Here is a 17806-nt window from a genome sequence, read left to right as displayed (position 1 = left end):
AATTTTACTCCTGCTTTGAAGAGGTTTTTTCTTTTTTTTTTTTTTCAGAAATATTGTGAATAAGTGACTTTATATTGATTTTTTGGATAAACTATGGATGTTATGAGTTATTGTGTTATGGATTGAAGGAGCACTGAACAAGGGTAAAGGAGGTACGCCTCAGTTCGCAGGTCAAGCCAAGATTTTGACAAGTGGACTTGTCTTTGTCTGGCAAAGGGATCATCACTGGCGGGGGTTTAAATATGCTTTTGCTTCGAAGGAGAAAAGCTGGGGAGGGGGAAAGTGGGTGAGAAGAAAGAGGGTAAGGCGTGTGGAGGGAGAGGATGGGTGAGAAGAAAGTAGGTCATAGAGTGAAAAAAAAAAAAAAAAAAGAAAAAAAAACTTTTCTTCAGTATGTATTTCTCAGCCTGGAACCAGGGATCCTGTGGCCTGCAAAGGAAATAAAAGCAGCAGTACCAGGAAAAACTACTATGGGTGGATGATTAGTCGCCACTTAAGCAGGTTTGATTCAGATACACCTTCTTACAAAGCGACAGGCATTGCAAAGGTCCCTGATAAGGAATATATCCAAGGGAACAATTCTTAAACCTTTCTGCAAAGGAGGGGGGGGGGGGGGGGGGGGGGGGGGGACAAACTACAGAATAATAACCACTTTTTTTTTTCATGTCAGTTGCGGTTCACTGTGGTTATTATTCTGTATTTTGTCCTCTCTCTCTCTCTCTCCTCCCTTTGCAGAAAGGTTTAAGAATTGTTCCCCTTAGATATATTCCTTATCAGGGCCCTTTGCAAAACCTGTCCCTTTGTAAGAAGGTGTATCTGCACCAAACCTGCTTAAAAGTGGTGACTAATCATCCACCTGGCATTGTAGTTTTTCGTGGTACTGTGGCTTTTATTTCCTTTGCAGGCCACAGGATCCCCGATTCCAGGCTGAGAAATACATACTGAAGAAATTTCACTCAAGAAACTTCACTCTATGACCTTTCTTCTTGCCCATCCTTCTCCTCCACACTCCTTGACCTACTTTCTTCTCAACCACTTTCCCCCTCCCCAGCTTTTCTTCTTCGGAAAAGCAAAAGCATATTTAAACTCCTGCCAGTGATGATCGCTTTGCCCAGACTAAGACAAGTCTACTTGTGGAAACGTTGGCTTGACCTCAGAACTGAGGCGCACCCCCCTTTACCCTTGTTCAGTTCTCCTTCATAATGTGTCAACCATCTTCTTCCTCTCGTTCTGTGTTATGGATTGTATTTTTTGTTTCATTTGTTCTCGTGCTGCTTTTATTTTGTATCTTATGTTGATTATGAACCCGTTATTAGCCAATGGCTATGGGTCTATTAATGTTTGTTTATATTTTGCAAGATATGCAATAAATAATGAATGAATGAAGTCAACTGGCAATGTTCCTATGAGAGTGTCATCTGGGACCGAGGCCTCTTGGTCGAAAATCAAGCCTTGCAGGGAAGTGAAGCTGACTTACAGATTTCTGCAAATATGTAGTTGACGATCCATGCGACATCAAAGGATGTCAGGGAAAGAAAGATCCCTGTGCCATAACATTTCTTTGCAAATGCTTGTACAGGGAGGCATAGAGCTGCCTTATATAGTGTACTAAGGCCAGACTGTATACATTATATATTGCTTTTATTCCCACACAGTAAGGGAGAGAGTGTAGAATAGTGTTTGGAGTGCAGGTTGCAGTCAACTTGCTCTGTGCTCATTTACCTGTGCTAGCAAACCAGTGATCCAGATGGGCAACTTCGTGGCGTTTTGTATCACCTTGGAGCAGATGTGGTCTTGGAGAGGAAACAGTAGGACCTGGGCCCATATAAGTTTTATCCCCTGAAGCATCATTTGTTCAAAGGGCGCCCACAGACTGTCTGAAGCAGTAGAAGTGGTTGCGGCTACACTTGTGGCACACAGTTATGAAAAGTGCCATGGAATACTCATACCACTTGCATCGTTAGTTAAGAAAACTTGAGTCTCTGTGTTGTCAATTTTTTTTAACTAAAGCACAACTTACATGAAAAACAACTACATTTCCTAACGATGTTATCATTGTCTGGATGAAATACTTCTGAAAATGCTCTTTACTCACGAGAAAGAAAAAAAATTTGTTATTGCTGCTTTTGAGCACAGTTGCTATGAAACTGTTGTAATGTCCAAGCTGCTTTCATGCCACAAGCGACTGTCTAGAATTTGCGTATATGCGGGGTTGTTGGTGCCCCAAGCCTGTTACTTCCAGAGTCCAAAGCTCTTCAGCAAGTGGATTGAGTGCTTTTTGGCAACAGTTAATGCTTTACTATGTTATATTGACAACTGACCCAACAGCACTGTGTATTGCAGCTGAGTAAATCTTGCATCGACTTCTGTTGATTCAGTAAACTGATGACTTCTTGAGAGCAATTGCTTAAGCGACTGAAGTTGGACGTGATGTGTGTCACAGTGGACGTCGCATTTGAGGGCTTGAATTTTATTTAAGCCGCCTGTGGTTCCTTACTGTGCACTAAAACCTTAGTACATACTCCAGTGCCCGACACCACGTTAGGATGTGGCTGCACTATCACAGAAATTCCCATTTTTTTAGCTTTAAAAATTCCCTCTGGCTTTCAATAGACGCTGAAGGGGACCTTGCTCATCTTGGTTTCCAACCTTTCCTGTGAAGTTCAGGTGTCCGCCAATAAGCGAGGCAGATACTGCACCTTCCCTTTCCTACAAGCCAGTTCTTACCTCTAGCAGCTATACTTAAAGGCATGGGTATAGAGATGCTTTCATTGGTGACTGCTACACTGCTTTAGTTGTAATATAACACAATTTACGTAAAAAATTTAAGAGGCAGGTCAAAATAAGCAGTTGGTTTTCAGGTTTGATGCTTTTAGCTCAGCGCTTTAGAGAAAGCACGCACAGGAAATTGGCAACAAAACCATTTATTTACAACGTATTTTACATTTTTTACATATGAACAGAGAAACTTTGTAACAAATTAATTATTTACAATCAATCTGTTTAGAACAAAGGTAAATTACACCACCTCTGTTATAGAAGGCACTTTCCACAACAATAGAAGCACATTATAGGCGTCACTAGCTTGGCAGTTCAAGCAAACACTTCTCCCTCTGCTAGACAGCGGCAACCGCAGCCTGATGGGCACTGTGACTGAGTTCTGAACCAATCCAGCAGGTGCACAACATGACCTCCATGTCCGCAGGAAACGCAGAAGTGAAACTGGCCTGTACAACCATGCAATACAAAATAAGCCAAAAATATGTTTCTACAGAACTTTTCAAAAATGTAAGAGGATCCCCCTTTTCTAAAGCTATAATGTCAAAATGTGGTAAGCAATCTACTTAAATTAGAACGACTGTAAAGACGACAACGGGCTTGCGCTCAAGCCGTGTGGTCTTCGCCTAGTTTGCGTGCCTGGCTGGTCTCGCTGGCGGAGGGAGCCAGGACAAATGACGGCCGAGCCAAACTTGTACAGCTTGGTAGTTGGTGTCTTCAGGCATCACAAGAGGTGGTAACATGTGGCTGCGCAGTTCCAGGGTGAGAGGATGGATCTTACCTGGCACCGGCACCAAATGTAAGGTGGGGGTTTATTTCTACAAGACTTGTGAACTGAAGAAGGCATCGAACTAGGCGAAGACCACGCAGCTCGAGCGCAAGCCAGTCTTCTTTACACAACAAACAATGTATGTTCTCTTCACCCCCGCTCCTCCTAGTTCTTAACATATACCCTGTCGACAGGCATCATAGAGCAACTCACACAAATTTTTGCATAACACACTCAAGAATGTGCTTGAACATACAGTGAAACATACTGAGAGCAGCAAAACATGAAGCCCCACTTACTGGTCTGGCTCGAAAACATTCTCAGAGTATGTAACCTTCTAGTCAACGTAACACAATAAAATTGCCTTTTTGCACGGGCAGTACTACTAGTCAAACCCCACCCACGAAACACCAGCAAACACATACCTCGTACTGCCAGATGGCAGACAATGCAGTGCAAGGTAAGTTTTTTGCACTCGTCACACTGAACACTGCGAACGTCACTCTTGCAGTAATGGCATACTGTAACAAAGTCTGTAACGAGAGCACAGAAATTAGCAAGGCTCATCGCAGAGTTAACAACGCAGCACTCACCAACTGCTTTCACCTTAGGTGGACTTGTTGACAGGCACTTCAGGACACACGCTCTCTGTTCATACAACTTCCATTTGTAGAGTATCTCTGCATACTTCTTCTTAAATTCATCATAATGAGCAGATTTACTAGGGTCAAGCAACCTTTGAAAAGAAATTCATGTTAGTTTCAGTACGAAGTAAAATGAACGAATAATTATCCCTTTACTGCCTGGTGTTGCAAATCTGCAACATAGCTTTTCCATTCGTCATACTTGTCACTAAATAGTGGCTAGGTATAAAGTTCGATGTCGACACTTTCTCAGCAGCCAGTGCTTACCAGCTCAATTTTTGGCATCACTCAAAAGCTCTTGTAAAGAAAAAAGGTGCACATGAGCGACTTCCAGCAGTGTCCAACAATTTCTTATTTCTCATTTTCTGATAAGTTATGAGGGAAAATAGACTAGTTAGATAAAGAATTATTTACTGTCCTTAGGCCATAGAGTCAGCTCGAATTCTTCGATGCCGACTGTCACACAACTCGGAATAGCAGCATAAAATGGACCACATGCTAACTGTAGCTGAAGACACGACAATTTCTAAAATTTCAGCACAACTAAGAAAATTTTTATATTGCCTTATGAATGTAAGTGCATTAACTGTACTGGGATAATCTCTCTTGATTACTTCACAATGTGAGGATTAATAGGCTAACAAACATTACTTAGTAACCCTTTTCCAATTTAAGCATAAATCACAGATCCTGCCTTGGACTGTAATGTGCAGGTCTGTTGTGTTCAGAACATGTTTATAACCAACTTCAATATTGACAGTGCAGAAAGACGTGCTCTGCACAACAGTGACATTAGTGACAGGCCTATTTTTATGATAACGTTGCATCCAAACAATCTGGAAAAGTCGCATATGGCATCTCGCCAGCATCCATTTTAGCAGTTGTCTCATTAAAAACACGCCATGCAGAAAAGAAGTACGCAAACCATGGTTAACAGGATATTTTTTATATAAACTACTAACTGGAACAAGATTTATCGGGCTTTTTTATCCAATCCCATGATCCAGAAATATAGGTGAAGTAAAAAACATTCCACAATAAGTTGAAGAAAAGAAACATGCAAAAGATGACTATCCTATTATCAAATTCTTTTACAAGAACTGTCTCCAAATGAGTAACATTGTGTGGAAAAAAATTAGCAAAGCTTTAAATAGAACAAGTGAGACTTGTTGCACCAATACACTCCTAACAGATGGCTAGGCACAAGGGAAGCAGAACCAGACCAATTTAATGACTTTTTGAGTCACTTGAGGATGGAGCTTCCAACATTCAGACTGCAACGCATACCAACCACCTCAAGTATATTGTTTTTGCATCTCGCTTGTGCCTTAAATGCAATGGCTCTTTTTTGAAGCCTAAAAGACAGCTATGGGCAGGATGCAGGTGGACACTCAAAATCTGACTGGTTATGCAAGTGCTAGAGTATTCAATCACATCTTCAACATACCATTACCAGCAGGTTTCTTACAAACTACGTAATTAACATAATGTTCTTCTGCTGACAGAAGAAAGCTATTCTGGCTATAGAAAATGTTTCCTTTGCAGAACACACAGAGCCATACCTTTACAAAGGTGGCCTTATTTTTTGTAGTTGCTGAGTACATTTTGTGGTGTTTAGTCTGTTTAAGGTGTTGTGTTATGAATGTATTTAACATATGAATAATTTTTCAGCTGTAATATTTTTTCTCTTCATAAGAAAGCATTCCCGTTACTCATGCTACTTTGTCGATGTTGTCTTGGGGAGGGGCTCAGGCAAGCTATGTTTGTACACCTTCTTTTTCAGCATTATGAAATAAAATTCTAGTTGGTTGGTTAGTCAGTCAGTCGGGATTGGGTCTGTTGGGTTGTTTGGGAACTGGCCGCTTGTTTGATCAGTTAGTTTAATGGGTTGGTTGGTTGGTTGGTTGAACAGGCTTGATTTGTGCACCTAGAAATTCTCAAAGATATTCAATCCTTGCGAAGGCACTGTGTCTCTTCAAGTGAAGAAAGCACCAAGCAGTAGGTGATGCTAAACCCCACCGGCCACCATTGAATTTAAGATGACATTCAGGAATATGAAAGGTATGTTTCCAGAATAAGCATATATATTTATGTGCATTATATTTTCCCACAAAATACTGTGGATTACTTACTTGAACTCACGAAATGCAAAACTATACACCACAGAAAATTCAGGGTCCTCCTCATGAAATATGGTTAGAATTTTGAAATATTGAAGGAATCGCCATAAATGCCTGTGACGGGTACTACATTAAGGTGCGCATGCAATGTCAAGTAATGCCAATGCTTAATGTACTATGTGCACGTACAGGATCTGCAACCTTTCCAGAAACACTTTTCAGAGACATGGGATTTTCATGTAATTACACATCGCTTAAGAATGAATTTCAGAAGCATGCAATACTCACTTGCAGTTTGCTCTATGGTTGGTGCGTTCTACTTCTCGTGGATCGGGACTGCTGTCCATGAAGCGAATGTCGTCTATTGAGTCTGACCAGCTATTTGAACGGTTCCGCTTCAGTGATTCTAGAAAAAAAGTTTGTTTTATGTGGACACACAAATTAGGATTGTTGAATAAATACCTAGTCTCATAAACGTTAATAATCTCTGGTTCTGTAAGAAAATTTATTTCCCTCAACACTGAAGAAGAACACTAAAGTAGTAAAAAAACCATTTGAAACAGTACCTACGTACAGCCCACTAAAGACTGTGTCTGAAGGTCCAGTGACTGTGTGGTATGGAGAGCCACCAACCTATTGAAAGAAAATGGCAGTTAGTGTTCTGAAAGAAAAACTGTATTTTCCGAAGTTATCACAGGCTGTATTTCAGCACTCTATCAAACAGTGGAAAACATACAAAACCTTGCCACGCCATACAGAATACCTCATTAAACAACACGAGGTGCTTTTGTTAAAGTTCAAGCCAAGCCAGTAATTTTGGAGGATGAAATGATTACAAGAGGAATTCAGATGTGCGGGCACTCAATATTTTGAGCTTGCAAATACAATTCTTCAGTCTTGCAGTGTTTTCCGTTGCAACTAAAACATGAAAAATTATTGTTCTGGTGCAAAAGTACCTACTCATAGAATAGACCTTTCCAGTAATTCCGCAGTGCCACCAAGCGGCCTCGCAAAGCCCCCTGGGAAAGCAGAGCGCCGTCGCGCTCACGTTTCTCAGGCAAACTTTTCTCTGCTATCTCGGCGTCCTTGCTGCGCTGCTGCTTCCCGCTGTTTTCTTTTAATTACACTGTGCCCACCATTCCCTTGCATCGTGTTGTACAGTTAGGGGTTGCGTTCTAAATCCACGGGTCATCAGCCGACACGAAAAAGTCCGGCGTTCGCCCACTGCAGTTCCTCGTGGCGGCGTGCGCATGCGCAGTGCGGAAACAACCCTTCTGCTCTCCGCGCCGACGCGCGCATCTGGAGCCCAGCGGCACCCCATGGGCACCCCAAGAGCAGCTTGTTGCCATGGTTACGGCGCATCCGCTGTAGCGGTGTGTGCTACGTACAGTGACCTTGGCTTTACATGGCGTAGTGAAGCTTTCGCTGCAAAAATCACGAACAAATTGGATAAAAACAAGCAGTTAACCATCAAAGCAATCCGGGGCTTGCTGCATTTTGCAAGGAAGCACCAACAACGTGCACAAGAAGACGCACGATGGCAGAAAGCAGCGGCTCAGCACGCCAATACGTTTGCCAGCAGCCGACGTAAATGGCGATCGCTCCGTTCTCCCATCATGCTTTGCGCGGATCCGCCAGGGGATGGTGCAGTGCTGCGATTTGTGAAAAGGTCTATTGTCAGAGCTGAGGAATGATATTGCTTGTGCCTCGCTCCTGACTGGCCCGCCAAATTGTGACATTGCAGTCCACGTGTCCTGGCACAGGTAATTCAAACAGTGCTTTCACATGGTATCTTCCTAACCAGGTTAAACCCAAGATAGCTTTAGTGCAAAAGCACTGCCTCACATGTTCAAACTCAAACAAGAATGTTGCGTCTTTCATTGCCCGGCTGGGACAAAAAAAAAAAAAAAAAAAAAAAAAAAAAAAAAAAAAGATCTGAGTGGATTCGAAGCCGAAAAAAAAAATTTGTCTTTGGCAGCAAGTATGAAACGTCATGCCCATCGTCACAGCTTGGCATGCAGACTGCAACATACTCTTGTGCTGCACATAGCACACTGTTGTCTCCATCAACTTCCACCTGTGCGCAAAAGCTTTCCCATGCCCTGCTCGGTTTAAGCACTTTAAAACCCTACTATTTTTAAACGTAGCATAAAACTGCCAGCAAGCCGTCTTGCCTGTTTAAGTGCCCATTTCTCAACATTTAGGTCAAGAGACATGTGCATCCAATGATGATGATGAGTGAAAAAACAATGGAGCAACAGCTCATGCACATAAGCTCAAGATATAAGGATACTGCAAAACTAAATGGACTGTTAAACTGTTAAATGCTTTTATGGCATCATAATAGTGACTTGCCTAGATTACATCAGAAATGCACAATTTCACTAATCAGAGGGGAATTAAGAATGTGGAAAAGCAAAAAATGAAGAAACAAGCACACTTGCTTGTTCAGTTTCAGTAATTACATAATGTAATTTTTGTGTGCGTACTCATTCACATCTGCTTTTCAAAGCTTATTTTTTTTTGCTCACAAAAGATCATTATCCTAGTCGTAAACGAATGTGTTGGCAACATCTGAGAATCTTTCGACGTGGTGTTTATCAAGGTGTGCTTAACTCTGGTTTAAACAGTGCTCAGTAGGAGTATATTTTCCGCTGCTGGACAAGGCTACTGAGGAATGCATGTGCCTAGTGGTATGTGTTGGCATGCGAGGTACAACATTCCAACGCAACTCAGGCTATGAGGGTCACCACAGTGTAGGGCTCCTGATTAATTTCAACCCCCTGAGGATTTTTAACTTGCACCGATATTGCACAGCACATGACTGTCTTTTCTACTACTCGTAACCTCCTCCTGTTCACAACCAGGCTCAATTAGTTACATTGCACATTTATGATTCGCATGACAGTAACCACACGCCTTGCCTCTCCTCTTCACAATGCCAAGCACAAGCCCAGGAGGAAGGGCAGAGGAATTCACGTTTCCTCTTTTCATAACCTCATCCACCATGCAGTGGTAACTGCAACAAAGCAAGGAGTGGCAGTGGACTGTGCTTGATAGTTTTCATGCATTTCTTTTTCTCATAACCACTGCATCCTCCTCTGCAATGTTAAGGTGGGATGAGACTCTAAAAACGGCTTTCGAAAACTGGCTTTAGTATAGTCGTAATAAAAACTACAGCATAAAGTTTACTACAAATTTTCTAAATGAACACAACTTGCATGAAAGCTCAAAACTAGATAGAAAATTTGCCAAGTATTTTTGCATTTGTTTCTTTCATTAAGCACCTTTTTCTCAAAATAATTAGATGTAGAGTTCAAATCTTTGCTTGGAAGTAAAAACAGATATGTTATATGACCATAATTAGGATTATTTTTGTCAAGCAAGAAATGGATTTATTATGTTTTCTTTCCCTCCTCGGAACAATAAAATTGCAACCTACAAACGTTGCTTTCTTTTTTTTTTATAGAAGCGCAAATTGACTTCGGTTATTTATGCTAGTCATGCTCATGTAAAAGGCACTGATCGACATGTCTGGAAAATTTTGTTTTCTTGTGCCTTATAGGCTCTGAGAAAAATGTACACAAACCTTCAATACTGCTGCCCACAGTTATAGCCACTGAAAGCCTCAACCTTTCCCCTCAACGTGTTCATGGTGTTTTGTTTTGTTCTTGTGTCCTTGTCTTTTGTTGTGCTACAGTGTTTGAAGCTATGAACCAATAAGTCCAAAAAGACACACTATTGAACATGAACATGAAAAAAGGTGAAAAAGTATTTCTGACCAGCATTATTTTTTCTAAAGCTAAAGAAGTGCTTTGTTGGGTGGGTGCAAAATCTGAAAATTGATTTACGAAGTGCAAAAATGCAAACTAAGCCTCTGAGCACTCCCACCTTTCCTCTTGACACCACCACGAAAAATAATAAAGCATTTTTAAGATCGTGAATGTCTAGCAGAACACATTTTCTGAAAGGTAAAGAAATGTGCTATCAGGCAGTTGTAAAATGTAACATATTTTTCTGACAAAAGAAAAGTCTCGAAGTTTCACCCCGCCTTATTTATATGCACAAGCAAGCTCAAGTGCTACAGTGCATTCATTTCCTGTCCTTTTAACACCTCAAATTCAGATAATGCCAATGTCAACAGACTTGCCACTCTAACTGAAGTCCCTAAAACTGACTGCCACTAGTAAAAGAAAAATTCTACAAGGTAAAGAGGCAGCCGTGCGACACTACTTATTCTGGGTGTTATATAAGCATTTTCAAAAATTCCTAAAAATAGTTAGTTTAAAACAAACAAAAAATAAAATTAGCAGGAACCAACACTCGAGTGTGGTGGACACAACTTACTACAACACTCTTCTATTTATGCAATTCACTAAAACTCGCTGATTACATTTTAATTTATTGCAATTGGGTTGTTAGTGCCAATGGGAAGTTTGAAGCCATGAAATGAAAAACTCAGTTTATAATGCCCTGCAGCACAATGAAATGGGACACTTTTTCAGCACAAAAGCAAAAACTGAGCATACGAGATGTGACATTTGCTCATGATGTGTTGCAGCCAGGGTGTCGAACTGGAACCGAACCGAAAACCAGAACCAAATTCGAATTTTTGCCTGGAACTGGAACCGAACCCAAATTTTTTCTGCTATTTTGGGCCATTTTCGAACTGAACCCGAACCGGAACAAATTGGAGGAACCGTTCCGAACCGATTCGCGTTACGGTTCCGACCAACTTTTGCTGGCAACAAATTTTTCTTTTATCGCTGCATGTAAAAAGCTCTTCTCGCTTATTTCCTAAGCACCACTGCACACACCACAACCATGTTGGAAATCTTTTCTTGCAAGAAGATAACAACAAGGGAAAAAAATATATTGCCACATGCATAGCACCAATCTCTGGCGCCGGGCTATCATTTCATCCTAAACACGGGTGGCTGCTGCACTGCTCAATTGCACCGCTCATGGAGAAAGTTGCCCCATTCTAGAGCCTTCCTAGGCAGTGATGAAATAATAGCATATAATTCGTGAGTTAAATTACATATTTAGATAAACAAATATAAATAAAGTAAAATTAAAAAACGAACATATCACGCAAATCATGTTATTTTCCTATCGTTTGATGACACCGCAATGAGTCACATGGCACGTGCATAGCAGCCATATGCAATGCTAACACCAGCAGATGAACACCAGCAGACACAATTTGGTTGACCGAGACTTCAGAATGATAAGCCGCCGCCGATGGTGGGAAGGTCGCCTTGGGATGCAATTTACCGGTTTGTTCTTGAGTTGTATCTGAACTTGACACAGAGATGATTGCATAAATTGATTTCCCCTTTTGTTTTCTCTTCCTTTTGTCCCTAGCGATGTCTGCTTGTTTTGTTTCTCTTGGAAAGTTAAACTATGCCAGGAATGAAGCTCCGATCTTGAAATGTGAAGATTGGATGGGGGAAGAAACTGAGTGGAATTACTGGTAGGAGTATTAATTCACAAGCTCTATTTGGTGCGCTATCTCTTTGGGCCGTACAACTAAGATGTCAAAAAAAGACAGTTTTATCGCTTCATCCACCATCATCGATGCGAATGACTCGGACAGTCTAGAAAGGTGGCACTGAAAGCTGAAAACCAGTGGGTAACCTTGTGTACGTGTTGTGCGATGACTAAGGAGGTCAGGGCAAAACCTTGAAAAGCAGGGAGAAGGAAGAAGTCAAGCGGACCGAAGGAACCTGTGACTAGACCCCAAGGAAAAAGAAAACCGGAGGGAATGGCAGTAATTGTGCAATCGGTGAACTACAGTGTGAGAAATTGAAAAGTTGGTTGGTTTGGTTTGTAGAGTTTAACGTCCCAAAGCAACTCAGGCAATGAGGGACGCCACAGTGGAGGACTCCGGAAATTTCGACCACCTGGAGTTCTTTAACGTGCACTGACATCGCACGGCACACGGGTGCCTTGGTTTTCGCTTCCATCGAAAAGCTGCTGCCGAGGCGGGGATTTGATCCCGCGTCTTTGGGAACAGTAGTCGAGCGCCGTAACCACTGCGCCACCCCGGCGGGGTAGAAATTGAAAGAAAGAAAAGACTGTGAGGCAGCGGGAAGGCAAATATGAGCTTTGCTTTAAAGACTGGCACGGCATACAAAACGTAGTAACCGCTTTGGCGCCAGTAGAAAAAGCTACTGTTGAAATACAAAGGGAACAACTGACAGTAGGTGATTTCTACGGTACCTGGTTGAAATGTCTCATAGAGTTGTCCAAACCTGACACCTTGATAGCGATAAACATAGCAGTCGCCATGAAAAGGCACGAGAAGATTTTGTTGAGGAGTGATCTTTCTGTGCAGCCATTTTTTTTAGACCCTTGATATTAAATTGCATTGACCAGCGAGGAAAGATGCCGAGCAAAACAGCATTTAGTCACCAAATGTAAGCGGCTTCGTAAGATCACCAGCGGTGGTCAAGTACAGCTGCAGGCGGCAGCAGAATCTCCCCATAAGAGCTTACAAGCTGAAAATGAGCTTGAAGTATTTCTTATGAAAAGAGAAGAAGACTGCCAGCAAGGATTCTGAGACAGCGGTAGTTCTCTTAAAACTGAAGAGGTACAGACCCTCCTCGATGCATTTGAGAAGGTGCCCAGTATAAGCAATGACTCAAGTGTTTTGAATTCGGGAGGAGGAGAAGTTGCGGCGCCCAGAAATGTATTCAATAGCTACAGCATTGCTTGCTTTGACATCTACGCAAGTCAGCGTTGAGAGAGCATTTTCTGGACTAAAGCATATCCTCTCTTGTCACCGAACCCGAATGACTTCAACAACCCCCGACAATGGCATCTTTCTTCGGTCTTTCTATGCTGGCAAAAAAAAAAGGTTGGCAACATTTACTGAGCATATAATAAATATTTGGGAGTAGCCATGATGACATGTCATGCTTGTTGTAAATTATGCGACTAAACACACCAGTCTAGCCTAAAAGTGGTTCTATAAGAAGGTATATAGTGCGCGTATGCAGGCAACCGTGATGCGCAACAAGACTGGTCGCATAGCTTCGCGGCCACAGGAGCGAGAAGATTCGTTTTTCCGGCAAATACGATGACTCCACTATGTGGCAGAGAGGACTTCTGTCAGCGCCTTTCAGGCCGCAACACGTGGCTGCCTTTGTGCTTCACCTCCATAGACACGTGAAATGCAAAGATCCGCGTGCTGTGCGATATGCAGTCACACATGTGGTATATATATAGTTAGTCTTGGGGCGTGTGCTTGATTTGACCTTGATCTGATCTCAAAGTCTTTTAGTGGAAGATGAACGAAACATTGTTGTACATGTAGTAGTAGATTTGGCCCTAAAATAAATTCATGTGAAGTTTTGTGAAAAGTGCAGCAGGAAACATTATTTTCTTTTAACTTTCTTTGGGCATGTGACAGCTTTAGTTGGTTATATGCCAATGAAGATAATCATTATTTTCCCCATCTTGCTCTAATTGTTGGTCACACATGGTAAACATTTTGCTGAGGTTTGTACAATCAAGTGGAGCCCGAAATATCTGACGACAAAATCGATATGCTGACTACTGTATGAATTTTGAGCTTTTATTATATACTGGAACAGGAAAGAAAAGTCAGTATTAGAAAATTGGAGTGAGAAAATATGCACAATTTTTTTTCTGAACCTGTATGAACCCCTATGAACCGGTTCGGGTAGGGTCGAACCGGTTTGAACTGAAACGAAATGTGTCTCTGGAGCCGGAACCGAACCTGAAAGGCGTGAACCCGAACTCAAAATAATTCTGGTTCAACACCCTGGCTGCAGCGACTATAGCACAAAATTTGAGCTGCCTTCTCTACTGTGGCGTGTCCTACACATTATTTTGCTTCGTTGCTCTCAAAATATAACTGAGTGCCATAGCCACTGCAACACGCCATCACCAAACGTGGCATCTGCACTAAGCTTCCTTCAGACTCTGATGTACTCAGTTTTGGTTTCATGCAGAAAAATAAGTGCCGAAATTCCTTGCATTGAAGAACTTTAAGGAATAAGTTTTTAATTCTTTCAAAAACTGATATGGCGTCATTTGTTCGTGGCTTCGAACTCACCATTGGCGTTAACCCTTGAAATGGGTTAATTGAAATGTAAATTAGTTTTTAGCTGATTAGCAATGTGTAGCAATAAATTGCATCTGCTGTGACTGAGACTTTGTCTCCTAAAATATTTTTCTTCTATCTCAAACTCATTATTTTCAAGAATTTTGAAAGTGTTCACTGGAACACCTGGTAGTTTGCTTCATGCGTAAAACTTTTTCATGCGACCAAAAAAGTCCAAGTCTCTTGAATGATGGAAAGGGGGCACATATATGGGCAGGCTTTTATAGTATCCAATCTTCAAGGTGACGTCTACTAGTACCTCCTTAATGCATTTACAGCAAAGTCATATATTGCAGCCAGTAATCTACCTAGGCCCTGCCGCAATCGTTAGAGCACACTCCAGCTGCGCGGTCTACTTTTAGTAGACAATGTGCACTTTTCACAGAGAATGCACTTTAGGTAGATAAATCACAGATGAAAGGCATCCTTTAGAAGGTTTTCATATGGCATTATGCCACCTTTCAGCTTTTGTGCAGAAAGGGAAGAAGGGAAGTGCAGAGGAAAAAGGCACAAGCTGCAGAGGAGGACCCCATAGCAAATTGCAATGAAAGCATAGCAGGTTTGAAATTAGGGCACATACCTTCTGCCACCAGCTTCCAGTAAGTTGCTGAAGAGAAGAATGTAAAAAGATAAAGTAACATTGCTCAAAGAACAGGCAAATGGTAATGAGAGAAGGCTGCAGACCAACTAAAACTCACAGAAGCACTAGCATCAAGCACAAGCAAGCCCCTCAGAAAGTAAAAAAAGAAAAACCCTTTCACTGACAACCACATGCTTGGTATGTGTAGCTTAGCAAATGGAATGCATGATGCTCAACTCAACCTCAATCTTTATGAAAGTAGTACTACAACAGCTTCTTAAACAAGGTAGCTAAGAGTAGTTTCTGAAACTGTGGCACACAGTTGCCAGTAATAGCAGCACATCTGTTCTACCTACACAATTAGCTTACGCTTGCATATTGCAGGCACAACACATATGTTGCAGCTCAAAGTCCAACATTTAAAGCTTCTATATTTCATTATAAAAGTGAGCATTGAATGCATTACGACCAAAAAGTCATTCTTGATGCTATCAGGCTTTTACCATGAAATTTAGATTTGGAAGCCTCATTTTTAACACGAGGTCCTTCAGTACACGTCTTCATATCTGTTAAAAGCAGAAAATATGAGGAGATTGGACTGTATACGTTACTACAGTTGCGCATTGTCAGTATGATGTCAGCAATTTAACTCCACAGCTTTTTCTTCATACAATCTCTCTTGCAAGGCTTCCACCTAGTTACGATGAAACTTTCATCCACGACTTCGAGTTTCAAAAAGATGCAGGTAGGATACTGTGCATTTCCGGTCCTCCATTGTGGGAAACCTCCAGTTAAACAATCAAACAGTAATACCTTGGGGAAGCATGTTTGTTCTTTTAATTGTAAACAAACACACCTATATTCAAAACAATAACTCTGCTGAGCCTAAATTCCATCAAACCCATGGCAACAGATGTCATGGCCTAAAAGACCTGGAGGGCATCTTAAAACAACGGGCAGACTGCCTACACTAACTACTGTTGCAGGCAACTTGAACAATGCGAACTCGCATGTGCCTTGAGGCTTAATTTCAAGTCTGCACATATGATGAATTATACTGATTATAGTGAGTAATGGCTCTTTACAGATTTAGTAGCTTGCTGTCAGAGAAAGCTACCAAGCAGCCAGAACACAGCAGCACATTGCGAAATGCTCAGGCTGTGAATGTGCACTGTTAGTGTGTTTGCACTTAACAAAAGTGTGTACAAAGATGCCTTCACAGAGAAGTGACTAAAGGCAAACGTACGACATGCATAAAACTCGTGCAAGTATGGGAGCGTGCAGAAGTGAGTATTCCCTTTTCTGGCTTAACATGCATGTCAGACTTAAACATGCAGAAAATAAAAAAAGAGAAGGTAAACAAGAGTAAATCTAGGGAAGAAAAAGCAAATAAACACATCTTGTAACAATTATAGAGAGGTAGGCTTATGCAAAAGCACTGTGCCCACCTGGTTTAAACACCAAAGAAAGGAAGTGTAAATAGCAAAATTTGTCAGAAAGCATACAAGGCTGTTAGCCACAATCTAATGCAAATGTGGCAGGGACTGTTAAACAGTGTCTAGTTTAAGTATTTTGCACCTTCTTTTCATACTTGAGACCAACAATGCACAGATTCACAATTGCTCCACACAAGACAAAGAAACCTTTGTGCTTGAATGGTTTCTCAAATGGCAAACACTGCAGTAGGTTCTTGGGCCAACTTCGCAGTCTGCTTGATTATTGACAACATGAAACAGTTCACTTGAAATGCAACAGAAACACTCAAACATACCTCTAACTACACTGCAGCCTGTGACTATACATACAGTAATAAAAATTTCAACAGAGGTTATATCCAAGGTTGCATTGCTCAGACATATAGTAGTGAACAAAAAGATATATTTCAGTTTTTTGAATGCAAGTTTTTCTAATGCACTAAAGCTTCTAGCAAGCTTGATAGGAAGACCTTGTGGAACTTTTTGCACAATAGCAACTAATATTTATCATCATATTAAGCCACAAATTGTTCCCACAATAAACTTATTAAGAAATAACTATCTGCACTATGAGTAAGTAATGGCAATATAGTCAAACCCACTTATAACAATATTGAAGTGCCAAAGAAATATAATTGTTACAACCAATAATTGTTATAACTAGTTTATGCCAAAAACAAAAAATTACAAATTTCAGAGCACTTAATGACAAGAAAATAGGTTACAAGGCTTATTTCTTTGCAGAAAAAAAAAAAAAAAAAAGTCTTTATCACTTAGATCTGACTGGTGCACGGCACATTTTGTTCACCTCTCCCTGCAGGATGGCTAACTACTACACATACCCGTAGCGAAAATGAAGTCCCAGAGGAACTCTATAGGTGGGTTGCAGAAACCTAGAAGTCAGCTTCTCTGCAGAGCAAAACCCCTTCACTATGGCAGCCAAACCTGTTTTGGGAGCAGAAGTTGGGTGCAGCGCAGAATACTTCTATGTCCAGCATGATGTCATGCACAAACCTGTTGAGCTGAATTCCTTCACTATTGAGAGCCTGGGGGAGGTAGGGGCGGGGAGGCGTTATGAATGGCACTTACAAACGGAGGGGTTCTTAATCCCGTAATTGCGACAACAAGAAGAGGGGTGCAGGAAATGGAGGTCTCCTGCACTGCACCTAATTTCTGCCCCCAAAACAGGTTTGGCCGCCATGGTGAAGGAGTTTTTGCTCTGCAGAGAAGCTGGCTTTTAGGTTTCTGCAACCCACCTATCATTTGTAAGGAGTCTTTCACATAGGTTCCTGTTCATCTTTTCTGT

General features: G+C 41.4%; 1 protein-coding gene across 2 annotated transcripts in view; it reads right to left on the bottom strand.

Annotated features, from left to right (window-relative positions):
• Window positions 1-2908: 2908 nt before the first annotated feature.
• The window catches only part of Wdr59 (WD repeat domain 59), a 74483-nt gene continuing 59585 nt past the window's right edge, over window positions 2909-17806 (bottom strand). The window contains exons 21-26 of one of the 2 annotated variants that reach the window (XM_084589998.1): window positions 15026-15052; window positions 6878-6944; window positions 6600-6717; window positions 4141-4283; window positions 3973-4080; window positions 2909-3227 (exon numbers count right to left, since the gene is read on the bottom strand). In XM_084589998.1, the coding sequence (XP_084446124.1) occupies window positions 3094-3227; window positions 3973-4080; window positions 4141-4283; window positions 6600-6717; window positions 6878-6944; window positions 15026-15052 (597 nt within the window). In that variant the 3' untranslated portion in view covers window positions 2909-3093. The remainder of the gene's footprint in view (window positions 3228-3972; window positions 4081-4140; window positions 4284-6599; window positions 6718-6877; window positions 6945-15025; window positions 15053-17806) is intronic. The other variant, XM_084589999.1, reaches the window with a different exon arrangement.

The sequence above is a fragment of the Amblyomma maculatum genome, chromosome 1 (assembly GCF_055883805.1).
Source record: "Amblyomma maculatum isolate TAMU_Amacu chromosome 1, ASM5588380v1, whole genome shotgun sequence".
NCBI classification, from domain to species: Eukaryota; Metazoa; Arthropoda; class Arachnida; order Ixodida; family Ixodidae; genus Amblyomma; species Amblyomma maculatum.
Note: the sequence above shows the minus strand (reverse complement) of the source record. Positions and strands in the feature narration are given on the sequence as shown.